Genomic DNA, 21,937 nt, shown 5'->3' with positions numbered 1-21,937 from the left:
GAAGTGTTGTGATATCAATCCGCCAGACTTAAACGCACTCGGTCGCCCCACTAAAACTTGACTTCACTTGTGTTTTGCAATGAAATGCGTGTAATATTTTGTCATACTAGGTTTGTCATGCACTGTGTATTTGCTCTGATCAAATTGAACTCGCGTTTAGACAAAAGGGACTATTTTGTTTACAAATTTGGCGGAACAATATCACATCGGTGAATGGATGGGCATTTGAAAATATTTGAAATTCCGCGCGAAGAATCGTGATTGGCTCAGACGTCATCGTTTCGTAAAATGGGTGGGGCTAGTAGTGCAGAGTAAACTTCTCGAAGCAGCACTCTAAGCGCCCAAGTAGTACCTACAGATATTATTGTAAACAGGCACTGATGGCTGGTTACAGCTTTTATTTACATGATATGACAAATTTTATTATTATTTAAAGCTCAGCAGCATATTCAGTCCACTTTGATGCAAATAAATACAAAAGTAAAAAGTTACTAGTACTTACCTTTTTCATTCACAGCAGCTCCACAATGGTGAGAAATACAGTCTACACAATACCATACTATACCACCTTTATTTATAAAGCACTTTAACATAAAACCAGAGTTCACAAAGTGCTGTACATGCTAATAGCATAAGTAAAGAAAATTAAAATGAGATAAGATAAAATAAATAACTAAAAAACTAAAATAAATTGAAACATGTTAAAACAAATTGAGTCAGCCCCTCTAATCAATGCCAAAGGCTTCAGCGAATAAATATGTTTTAAGAAGACTTTTAAATTCAGAGAGAGAAGAGGCCTGCCTAACATGCAAGGGTAGATCATTCCACAACTTTGGAGCAACTACAGCAAAAGCACATCACCTTTAAATTTATACAGTTTTCGGTACCTTAAGGAGCTGCTGATTGGCGGACCTAAGGGAACGGACAGGTGTATATGGTTGTAGTAGCTCCGAGAGGTGGGGGGGCAGGCCATTAAAAGATTTAAAAGCAAATAATAGAATTTTAAAAACAATCCTAAAATGTACAGGTAGCCAGTGGAGTGAAATTAAAATTGGGGTAATGTGCTCAAACTTTTTTGTTCCAGTTAAAAGACGTGCTGCAGCATTTTGTACAACCTGCAGGCGCCTAATGGACGCATCACTAACCCCAAAATAAAGTGCGTTACAATAATCCAGCCTAGAAGTAACAAAGGCATGGATTACTGTCTCAAAATGCTGTTTCGATAAGAAAGGCTTTATTTTGGCTAATTCCCTCAAATGAAAAAAGCTAGATCTTACAACAGCTCTGACCTGGCTTTCAAGTTTAAGATTTGCCTCTATTTTAACTCCCAGATTAGTGATGACTGGTTTAACATACTGTGCCAGTGAACCAAGATCTATAATAGTGGCCTCAGAAGCGCCACCAAAAAACATCACTTCTGTTTTCTGTTCATTAAAATGTAAAAAGTTCAAAGCCATCCAGGCCCTTATTTCATCAAGGCATCTGAGCAGCGGGTCTACTGAGAAGCCATTTATCTTTTTAAGTGGGAAATAAATCTGGGAGTCATCGGAGTAGCAGTGAAAAGAAATCCCATGTTTCCTGAAAATAGACCCAAGGGGTAGGAGATATAGAGAGAAAAGAAGCGGGCCTAAAACTGAACCCTGTGGGACCCCACATTGAAGAGAAGCAGCAGAGGATACAAACTTCCCTAGTTTCACAGAGAAAGTTCGCTCTGCCAAATAGGATCTGAGCCACTGCAGTGCGGTACTCCGCATACCCACCAACTGCTCTAAACGGGAAATTAAAATATTATGATCCACTGTCTCAAAAGCAGCAGTTAAATCTAACAGCACAATAATAACACAGTCACCTGAGTCATTTGCCAAAAACACATCATTAAAAACTCTTAAAAGGGCAGATTCGGTACTATGTAAAGCTTTAAAACCAGATTGGAAAACTTCTAAAATACTGTGTTCTTCTAGGAAGGACATTAATTGGTTGTAAACTACCTTTTCAAGAATCTTTGAGATAAAAGGCAGTTTGGAAATAGGTCTGTAATTCGCAATAATATCAGGATCAAGAGCAGGTTTCTTGAGTAGAGGCTGAATCACTGCATGTTTGAGATTGACAGGTACAACACCAGAGGACAGACTACTATTTACAATGGATTGTATACAGCTGATGCTATAGTGAGAAAAACCTCTTTGAAAAATTGAGGAGGGAGAGCATCATAAGGGGAACGTGAGGGCTTCATGTGAGCAACCAACTCCTGCAGGCAGAGCAAGGAAACTGGCTCGAACCTGTCAAAGACAGCAGAACTAGGGACAGGGGTAGAAGGGTCGAGAATGGACTGGGAAGTCTGCGCTTTGACAGATAGCACTTTATCAATAAAAAAGTGTAGGAAGTTTTCACAAATTTCCTGAGAAGACTCGACACCAGCAGTCTGTGGAGCATGAAGGACCATGTCAATAGTCTTAAATAAGACATGAGGCTTACGACAATTTTCCTGAATAATATCAGCAAAATGTTTCCTCTTAGCATCTTTTATAGTTTTCTGGTAAGAATTCCAGTAATCTTGTAACATTTGGTATGACACCTGAAGTTGATCCTTCTTCCATTTACGTTCAGCTCTCCTACACTTTCTTCTGGCAGCCCGGGTGTCTTCATTCAGCCAGGATTCAGGTTTGCCTTTTACTTGCCTAAGCTTGAAGGGGGCCACTGAATCTAAAGCAGTTTGGCAGACAGAGTAAAACCACGTACTCAGCTCTTCTGTATCATTGCATATGAAATCAGGAAGGCTGCCGTTCTGATTAAAAACAATAGAGAACTGTCCAGCAGAGGAAGGGTTAAAAATACGACATGCTCAGTTCAAAGCTACTAGGTGAGGTTAAAAATGGCAGTGGTTTACATTTATACTGCTTCTTAAAAACAACCGCTAGTCCTCCTCCTCTGCCTGATATTCGAGGTGAGTTTAAAAAGCAGCAGTCATCAGGTGAGAGATCTGTGAAAGCGCTGGACTCACCGGCCCTCAACCATGTCTCAGTTATACAGAGGAAATCCAGTCCTTGGGTCATAAATAAATCCCTTAAAATAAAAGTTTTATTACTCAGCGATCTAGTGTTCACCAATCCAAACCTGGTGGAGGTCAGCGTGTTCGTGGCTGACAGCGAGACCCGACGCAGCGGCCGCAAGTTCTGTAGGTTCACAATAGACATTTCTCACACATTTACTGGATAGCTTACTGGCTAACTTGGGATATTTATTGAAGAACATTTACTGTATTGTTTACAATGTTTTCTGTACTGGTATCTTTATCTTGACACTGGTTTCTTTTCCAGTTAGTATATTCTGATATGCTGCACACATATATTTTCCACTATCTGCATATAGATTCATCAGCCAGTTTTTTTGTTTGTTTGTTTTTAAGAATAGCTTGCTACTACTGCGTTCAACCCCTTTTCTTTCAAGGTGCTGGAAAAATTCCTCTGATATTTTCTGACCATACTGACATGACAGCATCACATAGTTGATGGCGATGTGTCGGTTGCACATCTATGATGACAATCTCTTGTTCTACCACCTGGTGACTGTGGAGACCATTTGAGTACAGTGAACTCATATTCTGAAAAGCAGTTTCAGAAGATTTGTGATCTGTGACATGGTGCGTTATCCTGCTGGAAGCAGCCACTGGAGGGATAGACGTGGTCAGCAACAACACCCAGGTAGGTTGTGGCATTTAAACAATACTATTTCGGGATTAAAGGGGCCAAAAAAGAAAATATCCTCATACTATTACACCATTATCAACACCAGCCTGAAAAGATGGATCCATGCTTTCATGCTGTTTATGTTAAATGCTGAAGGAGACTCATCAGACCAGGAAACATTATTCCAATCTTTTTCCATTCAGTTTTGGTGAGCCCATGGAAAATTGTATTTTCAATTTCCTGTTCTTAGCTGATAGAACAAGGTGTGGTCTTCTGCTGTTCGAGCCCATTGGCTTCAGGATTTGCTATGCTGTGCTTTCAGAGATGCTCTTCTCCATACTTTGGTTATAACAAGTGTTTATTTGAGTTACTGTTGGCTTCCTATCCTTTCAAAGCAGCTTTGCCATTCTCCTCTGTCATCAACATTGTCATATTTTCACAGAGAACTGCTGCTCACTGGATAGCTTCCTTTTTTTGATCATCCTCTGTAAACCCTAGAGATGGTTATGTGAGTAAATCCCAGCAGATCAGCAGTTGCTGAAATACTCAGACCAGCCCACCTGGCACCAATGACCAGGCCACATTAAAAGACACTTAAATCACTCTTCTCTGTGTTGACCTTATTAGGACATCTTGACTATATTTGCATACCTAAATGCACTGAGTTGCTTCGATTTGAAAAAGAAAAAATACCCAAACCATTTCAAGAGAAAGTATTTTTACAGCTTACAAATTTGCAGTGCTGGATAATGTTTTACTCTGACATTACTGTAATGGAGGTTTTCATTGTGGTCATAAAGCTTCTCTGTTATATATTCATGCAACACAGCTCCTGGCTGTTAATAGTGGCCCCAAACCTTCCAGAAAGCATAATTAAAGTCAGTGACTGCGTGTGGATGGTTCACCAGTGTAAATGAATGAAAAGCTAATGAGTGTGATGCTGTAAAGAAAAGAATTGAAAAGACCACCATATGAACAACACAAACGTTTAATTATTAAATGTTGGTTTTATTATTTTTTCTAAATCTTTTTTCTCGTTTTGTTTTGGTTTTTTTTGTTTTTTTCCAAAGTCGCTTGATAATCTTGACAAAATTGCAACATATTCCATACTTTTCAAACTGACGGTGTGTCTGTTGCTATTCCAGATTCGCTGTGGAGGGAAAATTTGTGCACCGTTCTGGACAGGTTAAGTCCTAAAATGACGAAAGCAGCTTTGACCGTACAAGAAAAAAAAAAAAAGAGAAAAAAAAAAAAGAAAAAAAAGAAAAAAAAGAAAAGAGGACATGTGAACGACTCGGAGAGAGTCCACACTGGCATCCTACGGATGTTGGAAAAATGAGCGGTCAGGGGTCAGTGTCTCTCGGCACAAGTCCTGGTTTTGCCAGGCCAAACAAAAGCGAGTGAAGAAAAATCTGAAGGGCTCAGTAGCAGAGGTGTGTGTGTGTGTGTGTGTGTGCATCTGTTACCGGAGAGGGAGGGGGTTGCAGCACAGAACATATACAAATGACAGGCCAAGCACACAAAAATGATTCCTTCCTGAGACATTGGTGCGCGTACAGTAATGATGGTCTGGGTGACGTGTAGCAATGGTGAAGGCGTTTTTGGTGTCACAGGGCACGAGGTTGCTCTGGATTCAGTTAAGTCACATATTGTTTCTACCACAGGTTGCCAAGGTGGAGGTGAGGGGCGGGGAGTTAGCTGACAAACATCACATTTGGGACCTCGCCTTGCCTGATCGCTGACAGGGCAGAGGTAGAGGAGGGGGATCAACTAGAGTCTAGTCTTCTCCTATTGACTACAAATTGATGCACTGAGAGAGAGCACTGAGATTTACTTGTGTTTAATACAGAGTGTATGTACACCATTGTTCACATTTCAACTCTCTTTGAAGCAGAGCCGCCGCCGCTTGTTTGAGCCCGTCAGGCCACAGAAGGCGTCTAAACCATTTCCTCAAACGCCGCCTTCTCTTTCTGCTACATGGCCAAACACACAAAAAAAGCTATGCCCCGACAGGAGTGCTACTTTCTTACCTACTGTACATAAAAAAAAAAAAAGAAAAAAAAAAAAAAGAAAAGTGGGGTCGGGGGGGCAAAACTGTTCGTGAAGCCAAAACCTTTAGAGCCAGTGATTTGTGATGGGTCTGCCATGTTTTTGTTTTGTTTTTTAAAGTAGGACACGAAACATGAAAGAACTTCCTTCAGTAAAATGTGCTCAAAACGTCTTTTCTTGAATCACAAACCTAAAAACACATAAAACGGTATTCTTTAAAAAAAAAAAAAAAATCGATCAGGTGAACCCTAAAACTCTTCATAGTTTTAAAGAAATGAATACAGCTTATATACACAAACTCAAAAGGCTACTTAAAATACACCTTAATAATGAATCTTCATTAATTTGATTTCTTGAAAGGACCTGTGACCATATCATACAACTGAGTTCATACAATCATTTCCCCCCCCAATCTCTTGGAAGAAAAAAAAAAAAAAAAAAAAAAAAAAAAAGAAAACAAATCCGACCTGGAATAGTAGGTGATAATCATTGCGACTTGTTTTCTGTGCACATTTGTGTGTTTGCTCGTGTGGACTGGAAAGGGGAAAAAAATAATCTTATTTTTCTTCCCCCCGTCAATTAGAATATACAAATGTGAAACCAAAGCATTTTTCTCAATACTCGATGGGTATGAAAAAGATTCAAACAGTGAAGGAGTACAACAATTTCTAATCTCAGCTCAGAAAACATGTCCTCATTTCAACCTGCCATCCTGTTCTGGACATGTCGATCGCAATAGGTCCTTAATTTTTCTCTATATATTTATATATCTTTTTTTTGTACGAAATCTGTTATTTTTTCATGAAACTGGAAAAGAGGAAAAGACCCAGAGTCTTTGAGGAGTGGGTTCTTTTGACAAGTCCCAAAAGTTCAGTTGTAGTCTGCCTCAGAGCACAACAACAACAACAACAACGAAAAGAAAAGAAAACAAAAAAAAAACAAAAGTGTCTGGTGTTTGTCAAGTCAGTCTGTGTTCATTGTCCTTATATTTGTTCCATTGTGCTCCAACCGCTCTCGGGTTCATCCACACCTCATCTCCGTTAGTCTTTTCAAAAAGAAAAAAGAAAAGAAAAAAAAAAGGTGGAGAAGGGAGGGAGAAGGAGGAAGAGTCATCAGCAGTATTTACGGTGTGGTATGTTGGAGGCATCCGGTTACCCCGGCCTGTCCAGCCTCATCTCCCCTCATGTCTGGATAGAAATCCAGAGAGAGGGGAAAGCGGATCAGGAAATTGGGATTTTTGTTGTCGGAGAGGAGGTGGTTGGCTCTGCTGGTCTCCTGTGTTCAGCAGTTAGGGGTCAAGAAGACCCACCTCCTTCACCCCTCCTCTTCAGAACATTAATGGGAGGAGACAGAGCGCAACACAAAGAAAAAATGAAAATGAAAACGTGGGCCGTGACTACGGCGATTGTGTAGCTGGACTGCTTTGGGCAGAGCTGGGGGACAGGCTGGGGCTGCAGCTGCCTGGGGGGGCGCCGCTGGGTCGTCCGCCTGCGGCTCCGCTTTCCAGACCTTCTGAGTTCTCCAGCATCTCCTGGATGAGAGGTGGCATGGAGCCGGGGATCTCCATCTTCAGCGTGATGACACGCTCAGCTCCTGCAAGATGGAAAAATGTAAGCTATCAGTGTAAGTTCTGGTAAAACATATTCTTTCATTCTAAAATGGAATATACAAAAGAAAAAGTAGAAATGATCAATTGTACACCTGAGTAATCACTGTAGCACTATATATGTAGAAACACACGGGAACTACAGACCTTTAGCACTGATGCTTCTAAGATCAGTGATCTTCATCAGCATCTTGGGGAACATGTGCGGTTTGTGTGGCCTTCTCTTCCTTACATAAATCTTCAGCGCCTCCAGAAGGGGTTCCTGCAGGATGTCCACCTTGTCTGCCTCTTCCAAGTCCTGTCGATCTGTAAACAAAACAAAACAAAACAAAAAAAAGCACAGAGAAAAGGGTCAGCCAATACTCTCCGACTGTTAGAAACACAGTGGCCACTAGATGGTGCTAAGGAAAAGAGTGCAGCATTGCTACCCCGCTGCTGTTTCTGACACAAACATGACCCAAGCAAGCTTTAAGGGCCTTTTTTTAAAGACCTGCCGTACCTCCACACAGCAAACAGATGGCACTAAGCAGCCCCGTCTCTGCATCATCCATCTCCAGAGGAAGGAGCTGGTTGGCGAAGGCAAAAACCAGATCAGTGAGGGGACCGAAGCCAGCGTTGTGCATCTGGTTTCGGTTTAGCGTAAGTCCATCTGAGAAAGTCATCGTGTCTTGCTCTGGTGTGTAGCGTGTGCAGATCCGCAGTATCTGTGGACAGCAGACAGACTCGGTTTGTGAAAAAAATTAAAACCGAACTTCCAGTTTTATTCATTGAAAACATCTAAGGTAGATGTTTTTTGTGTGTGCGTTATTCGTACCAGGATGTCCAGACAGGCAGCTTTGAGCAGAGTGATCTGGTCGGCAATGGTGAGCGTCGTGAAGCCGGGCAGCTGCTTGGCAAACTCCACTGTCTTGATGATGCACTTAGTGGACAGCTCACTGAACTTGTCCCACAGGTCTACGTCCAAGGACACACGTCGTTCTGAGCTGTTAGTCTGCACGAATAAAGGAAGAAAATATTTGCAGATCAATTTTATTTCAAAGGCAAAGAAAAAAACAAAAAACTCTCACACTTGAAAAAGGTGAATGAACATAAGGACACACAGACTGTCAGTCTCATGCCACTGACCGTAGTGTATTTGCCCAGCTGGCAGAGGGAGGGGAAAGTATCCTGGTGTGCCTTGCGAACCCTGTCGATCATCTGCTCCGTGTCAGGACTCAGCACGTAGCTCTCTGTGCACTCCTGCTTCTTTTCATCCTTTTTCTTCTTGTTCCGGTCGTTCCTCACCGCTAAAGGGACGGAAGGAACAGAGAGATTAGTATGCATCTCGAACCCTTTCGACAAAACTAAGTCTTGGCAAACTTTACATTTAATCTTGTATTCTTTTTCCTCTTTAAACACAGCGGTTCATGCAGCAGCATTTCAGAGCTATTTCAAGTGTAGCGTACAGTTCATGGAGCTAATTACAGTCTGCACGCATTCCTTTATCAGTAACCCCTGACTGCAGATCGAGGTAAAACTGAGGCGAGTTATAAGCAGGAACCGATCCTCAGTGTGCAGCAAACAGCGGCAGCAAACACATCTTTTCTTATCCGATACTGTAAGATAAATGTTGTGAGACAGCTCCATCCAGGATGGGCTGTGGTAATGGAGAGGGAGAGAAGGGGGAAAAAACAAAACAAAAAAAACCTTGAAATAATCCTCTGTCGTTTCCCTTCGGGCGCTCTGGCTGCGAGTGGTGTGCTCACCCCAAATGACAAAAAACACTAGGAGGGGTGTTTAGCATTGGAATCCCATTATGAGCTCGATCCATTTCTCCCATCTACGTTTGGATGCGGTTTTGCTTCGACTATGTTGTGTGTACGTGTGTGCGCTGAGGCTGGGGTGGGGGTGTGTTGGGTGCGATGGGGTGCTAGTTGATAAATAGTGGTGGGGGATGGAGCTATCCATAAGGCTGACAAATTGCCACAGCTTTCATTAGAGGTCCCAGCTAATCTAATAACATAATATGACAAATATCCTGCCTCTAATGGTTTTAAAAGGGCTCGGCTGCGGAGACCATACCGGGGAGAGAGAGAGAGAAAAACCTTCCAGCTTTTTCTCTCTCTCCCTCTCACATCTCTCTCCCTCTCCTGGTTATACAACACGTTCTCGCTTTCCTAGTCATCCTCTCAGTGCGTCTCATTCTCAGCCAATGCACGCCCTCTCTCATTTTCAAAATGCTTTAAATCATCCACCTTTCCAACTCTATCACTTCTCCAATCTCTACCTCCCCTCAAGGTACCTGCACCCCCCTCCCCGCTTCCCCCAGCCACTAACCTGAGATCAGATTTTCCTTGTCTTAATACCAACCTTGACCATTAAGGGCAAAAGCGCTCGGGCTGATGGGAGATCAGTGTCTTTTGACAGAGGGGGCCTGGACCAGGGCCAAGGAGAGGGGGGGGGGCACTACTCTGTGCTGCTGCTCATTCATCAGCCCACAGACAGGCCTCCCTGCCTGGGAGAACAAGAAAGCGAGGAGGAGGGCGGGGGCTGGAAGTCTGATCCGGCATTATGTTATTGCTAAGCACCGCTCACCACAACAAGAAGTGAAGAAGACCCCGCTGCGATCGTGGTAATGCATTATTTTCCAGCATGCACTGGTACTTGCACAGAAAACGCTGCAGCAAAGAAAGGCCGATGAAGAAGAGTATGCTGTGATGAGACCGCTTCATAAACTATGTGGGTATAAACACGGAAAACAAAATGTTTTTTTCATTCCCATTTACTTTAATGAGCTAATTATGACTTCGTTAGGAAAGGAACACCCTGTTTAACAAGCCCTCATCTTAGGAGGCCGGTTGCATAACACTGTAGTAAGCTGCTGAAGATATTTGGGCCAGCCCTGTTTGTGGAGCTGATTGGGATTCTGTGTCCTGTGTGCAATGAGGGGAGGGGTGGAGGGCTGCAACGCACTCAATGTCCAATTAATTCACAAATAAAAGTGGGGCATCCCTAGTGCCCAGACATTACCCTCGCTGACAAATCGGCAGCACAATCATAAGCCGCACAACACAATTTAATGAAGTCATTAAAGAACTATTAGGCACGACTGGCGATCTGTCATGGCGAATTGCCACATGCAATAACTTGGGGGGAAGGAGGCCTCTGGCAGGGGAGTGCAAATGAAAGAAATACTGCCTTGCCTTGCTTTTCTTTTTTAAAAGTATTTATTATCATCATCATCATCATCATCATCATCATCATCCGCGTGTGGATGTGTGTAGATACAAATGTACATTTGATGTTTGTGTGTCAACTTCCAGCCATGAATCTAAAAAATGTATTATGAGAATATGAATGCTAATGGAGGGACTTGCATCATGGATTGTCCACAGTTGCGCGCTCGTTGCATAAAAAGGATTTACATGAGCCGGTGTGCAGCGTGCACAGAATACTGCGTCGGCGTGCACGCCCAGCCATCACTCAATCATTCCCTCTCGTAGTGGATTTCGGCTGCGCACGTGCAACTTAATAGACAATTTCGGTGCCACGGGTGTGTATGCGGGGGTTTTTTGTGCCCGCGTGTTTGTGTCTGTGTACATGACAGAGGGAGGTGGGCAGACAGGGATAATTCGTGTGAGGAAAATTAAAGCTCTGGCAGCTCGTCCATCACACAGATTAAATTCAATGGAAAGATAAAAATGTCAATGTTACCCCTGCTCCTGCTGCTCGCAGCGCAGAGCCACCGTCGACAGTGATGAAACTTTCCCCCCTCTTTCTCTCTCTTTCTCTGTCCTCCAGCCTCACTCCTCTCCCGACTCCCCCCTCGGCTCTCTCAACTCTAGATTTTCATTCTTGCTCACACTGGGTTCAGTACACTTCTCTCCCTCTCTCTGCCTTCATCTTTCGTCGCTATCCTGCCTCTCTGGTTGATGTTATCCCCTCTTTGCACCATTCTCCATCATTCTGCGCTTCATCTTATTTTGCTTTTATTACTTTTCTATCGCTGAATAACACCTTCCTCGAGGAAAGGGTGATTACTTTGGGAGAAAAAGGTGGGATCCTGTTGAGAGGACTCCAACATGAACGCAACATGGTAGTGAACTGTGATTATATAACAACAGTTAAAAAGTGGAACTGATTTGCTATAAATACAGCCTTTTACTTGAAACTTCTGCTTCTTGTCCCTCCCCCCCCCCTTTCTTCTTGAGAATGTACATATTTCTCACAAAATTTAGAGAACAATGTTGCAGCTTTTGCAATCCCTTGGAACAGCTGTTGCTCGTAGCTGTCCGCTTCAACCACACACCGTCAGGTTGAAGCTGGCACTAGCCTTTACAGGCGTTTCCCTTGTAACCCTCCGCTTGCTGCCAACGCCCTCCCCGCTCCTCCCGGCTCTGTCTTGTGTGCCACTGCCACCTGGCAGCAGGCATGGCACTGTCATCTGGAGCTGTCTGCCAGCAGACACAAGGTCACCCAGACGTCCCCCGGCACTAGCGGGGGGTCCACCTTCTGCGTGTGTGTTTGACAGGGAAGTGTATGCCGTTCCAAGCGAAGCTGTCGGAGTGTATTTCTGTTACGGGCTTTTTATTCCTACCAGCTTGTGTTTGTCACCTTGTATGCGCATAATTTAGGCATACGTGCGCATGGAATTATGGTGAACAGTGCACTTTGATGAGCGTGCCCGTTCTCCTGTCTGTGTCAGAGGCGAAGAGAGAGTCCCTGCTGGCCCCAGATGGCCAGTCCCTCCCGCCTCGCCACACCAGACCAGTTCCACTGGCCAAAGTCAGCACTGTGTGATATGAAACCTGCAGAACATGAACACACTCCGGAAAAAAAGTATTCAAGTAAAAACCAAAAGCAGCTCAACAAAAGGAGCCTGGAAAACTATAAACTTATAACAATCATACATCCTTCCCTTGAGTCTACTTTAGAAAAGCCCTCCCCCGCCTGTTCTCTCTCTTATCCAGTACTATACAGTCACCACTAGATGGCTCTCCAACTCCAGTCTGTTGTGTGTTGGGTGCCTCGGTGCCTGTGTGTGTAAAAGAACTGGCTGCTGTGATCTTTCTAACCATGATTAATGGCCCCATTCAAAGGTAAGGAGCTCAGAGGATAACTTCTTTTACTGTAAGCCACAGTGCTGTGGCGTGGGGAGCGCTCCCTGCACTTTCTGCAGCAGAGAGACGAGGTAAATAGCTCCGGGAAGACAGGAGGCGCAGAGAGACTGAGCAAGGAAAGCTGTACGCAAGAGTGTTTAAACAGGAAGGAGGCGTGCTGCACTTTCTGATCACGTGATTTTTATTATGATTTTCAAATCAACACATGCCCAGTTTCAGACCATTAAAAAGTGTTTATCAGAATATAAAAGCATCCCCCGCCTACACACAAGCACTCTCCCTCTCTTTTCTGCTGGGAAGTAAGTATGTGTGTGTGTGTGTGTGTGTGTGTGTGTGTCATGTGATCTGGTTGAGGTAAAAACCTTGCTGGCCTCTGTGGTCACACCTCTCCCAATTACTTTATCAAGTCTGACTGCATGCGTGTATGTGTGTGTTCACACAGCCCCCGGGGGTGCAATGATTGGAGCAGACGCCTGCTCTTTCACTCTCGGCAGGTGAGAACATATTCATCACAGAGGCCTGCCAAGCCTGGAGACACCCTGACTGCTAATGCCAGTCTGCATCACGACTGCATCTCTGCCGCTCGCACATACGGTGGATATTCTTTTCAAATGGAAAAATCGGAAAAGCTTTGTGCTTTAATTTCTTTTGATAATCTTGATAAGACTCCACCTATCGAGTAGATTATGACATGTGTTGTCAGATTGTGCTGGAGGATGGGGATGAATTCTTACGCAATGTTAGCAAAGGAGCAAATGTCAACAAACGCTGCGACTTAAGACTTCCTGCGGTGGCCACAATCATGTCAAAAACCCTGGGATTAAAGAGCTGTGATGAGATCTGTGCTTGTCCCTAAATGCCCTGTGAGGGCAGGGCACTCTGGGTAAAAATGATCACGTTTTTACTCACACTCCTTCGACATCCCGACTTCCAGGCACTTCTGCAACCGACAGTACTGGCAGCGGTTGCGGGTGACTTTGTTGATGATGCAGTTCTTCTCCCGGTGACAAGTGTACACCATGTTTTTCTGAATGCTTCGCCGAAAGAAGCCCTGCGTGACAGAGAGACAGACGTGTAAGGTACTGAAGAGACAAGGGGAGGGTTGTGTTGGTGGAATCATTGGTAGAAATATGACTGCCATAGGAAATGGAGCAGTTAGTAGTAAAATTATAAGCAATTTTGCATACTACATGTGTTTAGGCTTCCTCGTCCAAATTGCGCCTTTGTTATGGCATTCGCCTTTTGTCCAGTTCACATTAAGCAAACAATTTAGAAATAAGAAGCAAAAAGAGGCCATGCTGAATACTTAGAAACATCTGCAAATAAAAGGCAAACAACAGCCAAGTCCAGCAGTGGCGTAATCTGTGTGTAATCACTACAGAGATAATGGTCAGTGAACTGTCACCAACTTATGAGGCTGCCCACCTGCTCGGAGAAAGCTCAAATGAGAAACCTAAACAATAAACGATTCGGGAGGTTTTTCCAAGTCCAAAGGCTTTTGGGGTAAAAGGCACAGGGTTATTGGGTGTCACATAACCATGGCCTAGTTTAGAGAGCCAGAAATAAGCAATTCTAGATCCAGGCCAAGTGCATATAATTAGAGAGAGAGAGAGAGAGCAAGAGCGAGAGAGAGAGGGAGAGAGTGAAAGAGAGAGACTGACTATAGGCTAAAAGTGTTGTGTAAGAAATAAAATGTAATCCAGCCCCATGGGAGATGAGGGGAAAAAAGGATAATGAACTCATTTTTGGTCAGTAGGCTGAAATGGGAGATTTCTGTGGACCACAAACTAGTTTTTGATTGCACAAGCACGAGCAAAAAAAGATCCGATTTATACGACATGCACACCAAGAATGTGGTAAGATCATTTTTAACTCCCTAAAAATTTAAATACAAAAAAAAAGAAAAGGTAAAAAGCAGTGCAAAGTTCAACCTGAGAGAACCCAGACCATCTCACATGCATTGAAAAGTAGTGCATCCCAACCTATATATTCCTTAATATGCCTATGCAATAAAAATCAATGTTCACCCGTGCAGCCTCACTGCTTAAACATCCCTATCATGTCAGAAAGATAAAGAGAGGTTAATGCAAATTAAGCCCAATTGAGTGAGTACTCAGCAAGCAGGTCTCTGGACAAATGTAATACAGGTCAGTGTCGGTATTGATGCGACGAGGTGGGTCATGTTTTGTGGGTGGGACCAGCTGGGGCGGGCGAGAGGGAGCTGGGGTGGAGTGGGGTAGAGGAGCTGCCAGGGAGCCCTATCCCACGCAGAGGGATTAGCTTTGCTAGCTGACAGATGGCTGATGGATCTAAGCCCGCAATTTGTCCTTCCCGGATCACCGGCCTCTTTCTACATCTCCTGTCCTCCCGCCACAGAGTCATTCAGGCTCCTGATAGGGGAACTGTGCGCAGTTTGTCACGTTTGTCATCTGTTTCAACAAGGCACTTTACAGGTGTGGGCGATACTTGTGATTACGTATGATGGCCTCCATCTCCGGCTAGAAAAGAAAGCCATTTGGTGCTCAGGTCACCTCGCCAAACCCTTTTTTCCCTGACTTTGTAAGCGCCTCACATCTGTGCTGCAACATGTCAGGTTTTTTTTTTTAACTTGAGAAAAAAAAAAAAAAAAAAAAGGGGGGGGGGTGGTGGGGGTGAAAAACACAATTTCCAAATAAAATGTGCATTTTATTGCAATGCTTCCAGCAAATAAACAATGCATTTTCTGCTGCTTTCAGATATTTCCAACCCCCTCTCACCCCCAGCCGCCACCCTGGAAAAGAGCTGTTATCTCACAGTGCAACCTGAGCAAACAATCAAGTGAAAAAGAACAAGGATTGTAGCTTATTTATAGCTGCTGAAGCTGAGGGATAATTCTCCAGTCTTTGTTTGGGCGAGTATCATCTCCTCTTTGATCCAATAGTGCCCCGACCCTGACCCCAGGGTCATCAGAGGATTGACCACCGCCTGCAGATAATGCAGAGGCTCAGGTGCCCGCTTGCAGCACCTCCTGATTGGCTGTTGCTGCTGGCTCGTGGGGCAGTCGATTGTTCCTGCCACCACCACCACCACCCCCTCCAACTCCTCCTTTTAGGAGTCATTGCTTCCTGTGGCTCTTAAGCCTCTTTTTGTATCACCGCTTAATCCGCCCGGCGACAAGAGCCCTCAGCAGGCCTGTCAGCCACCCTGCAGAGTTCAGTGGAGATGAGGGCGGCAAGAGGAGGGAGAAGGGAGGGAGGCACGAAAAGGACGAGTGAATGGTTCCTAGTGCATTTGTGATTGCGAGTGTCATGTGCTCCTAAATTCCCTGCTGTCTACCTGGTTAAGAGCTTCGTGTGCTTGCGATCACGTTCCGCTCTGTGCACGTGTGTGAGGAAATGCTTTACTAAGTGGGATGTAAGGAGTGCCTAGAGTTGGTGAGTTCACAGGGAAGCACAGGAATCTTCTCTGACACGAATATCACACTGCGCCTGGATTAGGAACGCGTTCCCAACCTCCTACTGCGGTCATGGACGTGTGTATATGCAGGCCTGTGCTCTTGCTCCTATTACGAAACAACTATTGCAACAGCTCGCACACTAATAAAGGCTTTGTTTAACAAAAAGAAAAACAGCAAATAGGGGACATTCATCACGGGGAGGTTGGGTTTTTTTTTGTTGTTGTTTTTTTTGGGGAAATAGCCACTTCCCTTGCACTGCAGTGCATACCAGGAAGAAAGAATGCCTGCTTTGCACTGGCATGCCTCAAAGACAAAAACATAAACATGAGGGGGTGGGCATGCATATTTAATGTTTAAGTGTTAATATCTGCAGGGGAAAAAAAAAAAAGAGAAGTGCAATTCTAGTAAGTGTTTGCGAGCGGTAGAACTTAAACAAGAGAATGAGCTGTCTCCAAGCAGCAGAGCTCGCTCCTGCTTCCTCCGTTCACTGCAGCCCCCAGGAAACGCCTTTGTAGTTTGGCATGCTGCAGTAAAGCAGACGCTGCTAACCCTCAACTTACCCCAGTCTCAGATGAGACACCGTATATATTCTCACGCCTGTAGTGTTGAATTATTGAGTATGCTATGCCAAGTCATCTCCTCTGAAGTGAGAGATGCGGTGAAGGCATGGTGAACTTTTCAAATTATTACTGCAGCTACTGAGTGAGGAAGGCAGCGGTTTGTGAAGAGGGATGGGACCAGCAGGTGACAGCGGCTGTCGAACTAATGAGGTTTTAGGAGTTTTAGTGCGATTATGACAACATGTTACTAACCTGATGAATTGTTGTGCTGTTAGGGCAATGAAATTATTTGAATGGAGCACAGAGGTTTATGTTTTTATTGCCTGCCTGTTTGGTAATGCAAAGAAGCGCCCAATTAACTGCTCCCTCCCCCACCTCTGCCTCAGTCTAACAGTGGCTCCCTCCCTGTATCTACTCAATATATCTGATTGACTGAGTAGAGCCGCTCATTATTCATGCATTCTCTATCTGGTTAATAATCTACCATTCACAGTAACACACCTATTCAGCTGAGAAGGCATGCATGCCAAATTTGCTCGTGGTTTTCTAGATAAAAATTTTATGACCTGAATGCGAAGAGATGAAAGAGCAGAATTTGTATATAACGGAGGTGTTGCAGGGGGAGAGAGGCCGTCGAAAACTGACAGTGAAACCTATCTAGTACGTTACTGCTTTTCATCTGAAACAACTTATTTTGTGCAGAATATCTCATGACTGACTAAAATATCAGTTACATCTCCAGTGCATGAAAGCCTTCAAAGGCTGATTGCAATATTGGTTCTGACACAACTGCTCTACAGTCAGAAAGAGCAACACTCCAACCACTAAAGATGTCTTCATCATGTGCTTAATACACCGTTTAGAGTTTTTAACCAACCAAAGGAAGTGTATAATAACCGATTCAGTTCGTTAAGGAATAATAATAATAATAATATTATTAAAAAAAGACTATCCACATTTCAGAATGTTGTAGTGTGAATTTTACAGTTGTTTTTTAACACTGCCATCTGAATATGTGAAAGAAACTGCTTTATATTTTCCATTTTTATATCAAAAACCTCTCAGATTAATGCAGATAAAACTGCCTGAGGTGACACAAGGTGTGTTCAAAATCAGTAGACACACACACACACACACACACACACTAGAATGAGGTGTGATTTAGCCTCATTATGTATCTTATAACCCTGCTTAGTTATTGCCTGTGAGACAATGGGGATACATGTTAAGTGAAAACATTAAAAGCAGATTAAGACTTGGAATAGCCGCATTGTTGCAGTGCATCTTTTGAGATCAAAGTCAGAGCTCATTACATGCCAACAATCAGAGGGGGAAAAATGGAAATGCCCACTCAGCTTTGAACCAAACCTGATATCCACTCTCTGTGCCACAGACAACTAAAACGCATTAAATGTCTAGAAATCCCAACTTGCTAATTTAAAAATAAAAACCAAATTGTATATTCCTGAATTGGTCATTCCTTCTTAATGATAGTTTCACAGGATAACCCTTAGCCACTGAGGTCGTTAGCATCATCAAATCCCAGCATGATGGTTCTGGGAAGAAAAAAAAACAACACCCATCAACTGTGTTTTTTGGTTTTGGTTTGGAGCTTGCATGCTCTCGACATGCCCGGGTTTTCCCTGTACTCGTCCAAGGTGTACCCCTGCCACCTGTCTTATGACAGCTGGGATAGCCTCCAGCCCCTGTGGCCCTTAACTGAAGATGATGAATGTATAACTAACAATGTATAAATAACAATGTAGCTTGCCATCACCAGTGTGTGAATGTGTGTGTGAATGGATGGATGACTGGATATGTAAAGCGCTTTGGGGTCCTTAGGGACTAGTAAAGCGCTATATAAATACAGGCCATTTACCATAACTAACTGTTGCAGGTAACAAGCTTACTAAATACAGCATACTTAAGTAGCTGTGCATCACCATTATCTGCACATCTGTGGGGGTGAAAACTAGGCATGCACCAAATATGAAATCCAGCAGTTCCTGACGTTTAATATAAAAATTAGACTGATCGCACATGCTTTCCTTCGTACCAAGAAAACAAAGAAATCTTTGCAATAAATGATGTTTTCAAAGCCTCTTTCAGCTCCTTGAAAATAAACTGGCGCCTGACACTGGGAAAGGTGCAAAACTAACAGATGAAGGGAAACCTGACAACAACATGTGTGCAGTTCACTGCTGGTGTAATGCTAAGCATCATCCTGTTGTTCAAACTGTTTGCTATTATAATCTGACACCACTCACAAAATGTCATGCACATGCCGATTCTAAATGAAATTATTTCAAATATATTTTAGACATTCACGTATTTAAATGGATTCATACATGTTTTCACATATTCGGATATGGCAGCACACAGTTATGACACTTTTGACCCTCCTTTGCTTCCAAAACTTAAAACAGTAAAATAAATACATATTCAGATACTCGAGTTCATACATGATAATTACAAAAGCGGTGAATAGTAAAAATATCAAGAAGAGCAACTACAACATCACCATTCTCGTGCATTCAGACACTGAACAGCTCCTGCTGTAAACATGAAACAAAGACTGACAGCTCTGCCAACATTATACTTACATATATTTCCATTACTACTTATCACACGTAAGGACATGCAAAAACTAAATTTCATCTTGACCAAAGTGGTGGCTGGAAACTGCTGTCTTTTGTTAAACCAGCAGTTAAAAATGCTACTTGTTAATCGTCAAACTACCAGGATTTTCCTTGGAAAGTAGATGGAGAAGCACAATAAGCAGCATTGTTGTTGGCCCAATTTATTTACTCTAAGTATTAACCTGCTGGAAAGCCGGGTGTACTTTGTATCACACTCCCAACTTTCCTGTGCTCTCCTCCCTTTGTGCATTCTTTTCCTTACTTTTCCCCTTCCCCCTGTGCTCTGGGGCGCTGACCATCTTTTACTTTTGGTGTCAGTGAGTTCAGTTGTGGCCCCTGTGCCCTAATCGGCTGCCCCTCCAGCCATCCCAGCTTCTCTCTCTCTCCTCTTTTTTCTTTTTGCTTCTTCATGCCTTCCAGAGCACAGTCTGCTCTCTCGCTCTCAACCAGCTTAGGCCTCTCAGTCTTTGAATGGTAGCGTCTGCATTTCTACATCCCGCCTGAGTGTGTGTCCTTTAATGTGGACTTTTCTTTTTTCAGTACCCGTTTCCTTTCATTAGGCTACTATCCGTGCACGTATGGAAACAAATACACACTGGCCGAGGAGCCATTGGTCACAACTAGTACACCACCCTGCCTGTGCCAAACATACAGCATGTTTTAAAGGTGAAGACTGTCACTTTTTTTGATAGCTAGAAGACGACCAGAGCGTAAACAGAAAATATTAACAGCACGTTGGGTTTGTGAAATGCACACACCGTGCAGATATAAGGTATGCACCTGGCAGTAACATTACATTAGATTGCACAGATCCCTGCTCCTCATCTCTATCCTCCTCCGAGCTTACACAACTCTGGCTCCTTGCCTTGGGAGCCGTGAGATAAAGAAGTCTGTGTGCTCACACTAACAGGAGAGCGTGTACACGTGCACACAGCAGCTATCAACTGATAACAGAACAGATGGGCGTTATGAGGCCTCTTCTGCACCTGTGCAACATGGCTGTATTGATAATGGACAACCGATGCAGACACGTCAGCAAGAAGAAAGAAATTTCACATTTTGTTCATGATAAGAGGCACATTTATCATATACGTGTAAAGGCCTGAGTTTTCATATTCTTGATTAGACAGCTCAGTGATAATGTCAGTGATAATTCTCAACATGCATTCAAAGACATCTAAAGTCAACAGAAGAAGAAGAAAAAAAACAGGGGGTGTGAAATACTCAAAATGACGTGATTCATCATTTTTATCATATGAGCTATAAAAAGTTTTTTCTTTTTTCTTTCCAGTGGAAATCACATGAAAGCAATAAGATTGACAAATATCTTGCTTGCTTGGCAGATTCAGAGGAAGGCCGGGAGTCTCACCTTGCAACCCTCACAGGCGCTGACACCATAGTGGTACCCTGAGGACTTGTCCTGGCACACAAAGCAGGGCTTGTAGACGCGGGGTGGAGGGGGAGGCGAGGGCGGGCTTGGCACTATCTCCTCTGAGCTGGTACTCTGGGTCTCTATTGCTGTGGAGAGGAAAGAGCAACAAGAGAAAAAGGTTAGTGGACGCTGCCAGATGGAGCTCCGGCACACTAGCAATAATCAATGAGTGGGATAAACGCATAATCTCGTGTAGACACTCACACAGATCTTAAACAATCCAGTGCAAACAACATGAAGGGGGAACGCTCTCAGTTTCAAGTGTTTTCAGATCAGCCACAGGAAAGATGCCTTCAAAGAACAAACACTCTTGCACACACAGAGGGAGCACAAATGAATCCACCCCTCTACAACATTTTTATTTACAGCTGAATACGTGGTTTCTCTGCCTGTTTGGACATTACAGCAGGGGGTTACATCGCAAGCAGGGTTCAAAGGCAGGTTTTCTCCAGGCGGTCTCGAGTTGTGCCTTTTAAATTTCGTGCTCTTTTTAAGTGCTTCAAAATATAAAAAGGATAAAGGGTACATGCTGTACTAGTCAAGAGAAACAAGCTGATTCTCACCAACCAAGACAGGTCTTTGAAACTCCACTACCCCACACAAGCTTATTTAATATCACACAGGTAAACATGAGGTTAATTACTAAGTAAAGGGTGAAATGACAAACCAAAGAGCAGTAAGGTGTATCAAGTTATTCCAAAGTACATTTGGTGTCTTATTGTAGCATTTCTAAAAAAAAAAAAAGTCCCTTCATTCTTATTTTGAAAGTTCAGTCACTTCTGACCAGCTATCTCTGGTCGGCACGCTGACCAGGCTGCTTTAGTGACCGTTATCCACAACATTTAGCTGCTTCACTGGCGCCTCGTCCAGCAGTCGGACGTACTCCAACTCCACAGACTTGGGACTGCAGGTGGCGAAGGTAATCCTCCTTCCACATTGGTTATCAGCTGCGAGCTTGATGTGCTACTCTAAACAGAACCAGCAGCAGGTGGATAATAGATTCATGAACCACTACACCGAGCTCATTGAGGCAGGAATACAGAAACGTGGACCGAGGGCCAGTTCGGCTATAAAAGGGAGACGCACTGAAGAGGCAAGACGATCGCTCTGCACCCTTATTTATTTGTCACAAAGAATAAGCACCACTTTATAAATTGCATAACTGTGTGCGGCGGAGTCTCTGTTTGAGTGAATGACACACACATACAAACAGCATGTATCCTGTCATATCATTTGTGCATGTACATGGTAAACAAAGCGACCAAGGATTATACAGAAGTAACCTCCCTTCACTGGCCTCAATGTTTTGTGTATTACAAAACACAGCGCTTCCATTAGATATAACAACACACATTCACAGCAAAGACCTTCACCCTGTAACTTATAAATGAAGCCTGTGATCCAGCAGCGTGTTCTACTTGTCAATACGA

At 43.6% G+C, this 21,937-nt stretch overlaps 1 protein-coding gene across 2 annotated transcripts in view; it reads right to left on the bottom strand.

The window, feature by feature from the left end:
* Positions 1–6,158: 6,158 nt before the first annotated feature.
* The window catches only part of raraa (retinoic acid receptor, alpha a), a 101,855-nt gene continuing 86,076 nt past the window's right edge, over positions 6,159–21,937 (bottom strand). For both annotated transcript variants that reach the window (XM_005932789.3, XM_042225154.1), the window contains 7 exons: positions 20,445–20,593; positions 13,350–13,491; positions 8,467–8,627; positions 8,156–8,332; positions 7,841–8,045; positions 7,489–7,647; positions 6,159–7,328 (listed from right to left, as the gene is read on the bottom strand). In XM_005932789.3, coding sequence (XP_005932851.1) covers positions 7,132–7,328; positions 7,489–7,647; positions 7,841–8,045; positions 8,156–8,332; positions 8,467–8,627; positions 13,350–13,491; positions 20,445–20,593 — 1,190 coding nt within the window. In that variant the 3' untranslated portion in view covers positions 6,159–7,131. The remainder of the gene's footprint in view (positions 7,329–7,488; positions 7,648–7,840; positions 8,046–8,155; positions 8,333–8,466; positions 8,628–13,349; positions 13,492–20,444; positions 20,594–21,937) is intronic.

Source organism: Haplochromis burtoni, unplaced genomic scaffold (assembly GCF_018398535.1).
Source record: "Haplochromis burtoni strain Fernald_Lab_line unplaced genomic scaffold, NCSU_Asbu1 Contig_162, whole genome shotgun sequence".
NCBI classification, from domain to species: Eukaryota; Metazoa; Chordata; class Actinopteri; order Cichliformes; family Cichlidae; genus Haplochromis; species Haplochromis burtoni.
The sequence above is the reverse complement of the archived record's forward strand: the minus strand, read 5'-3'. Positions and strand labels throughout refer to the sequence as shown.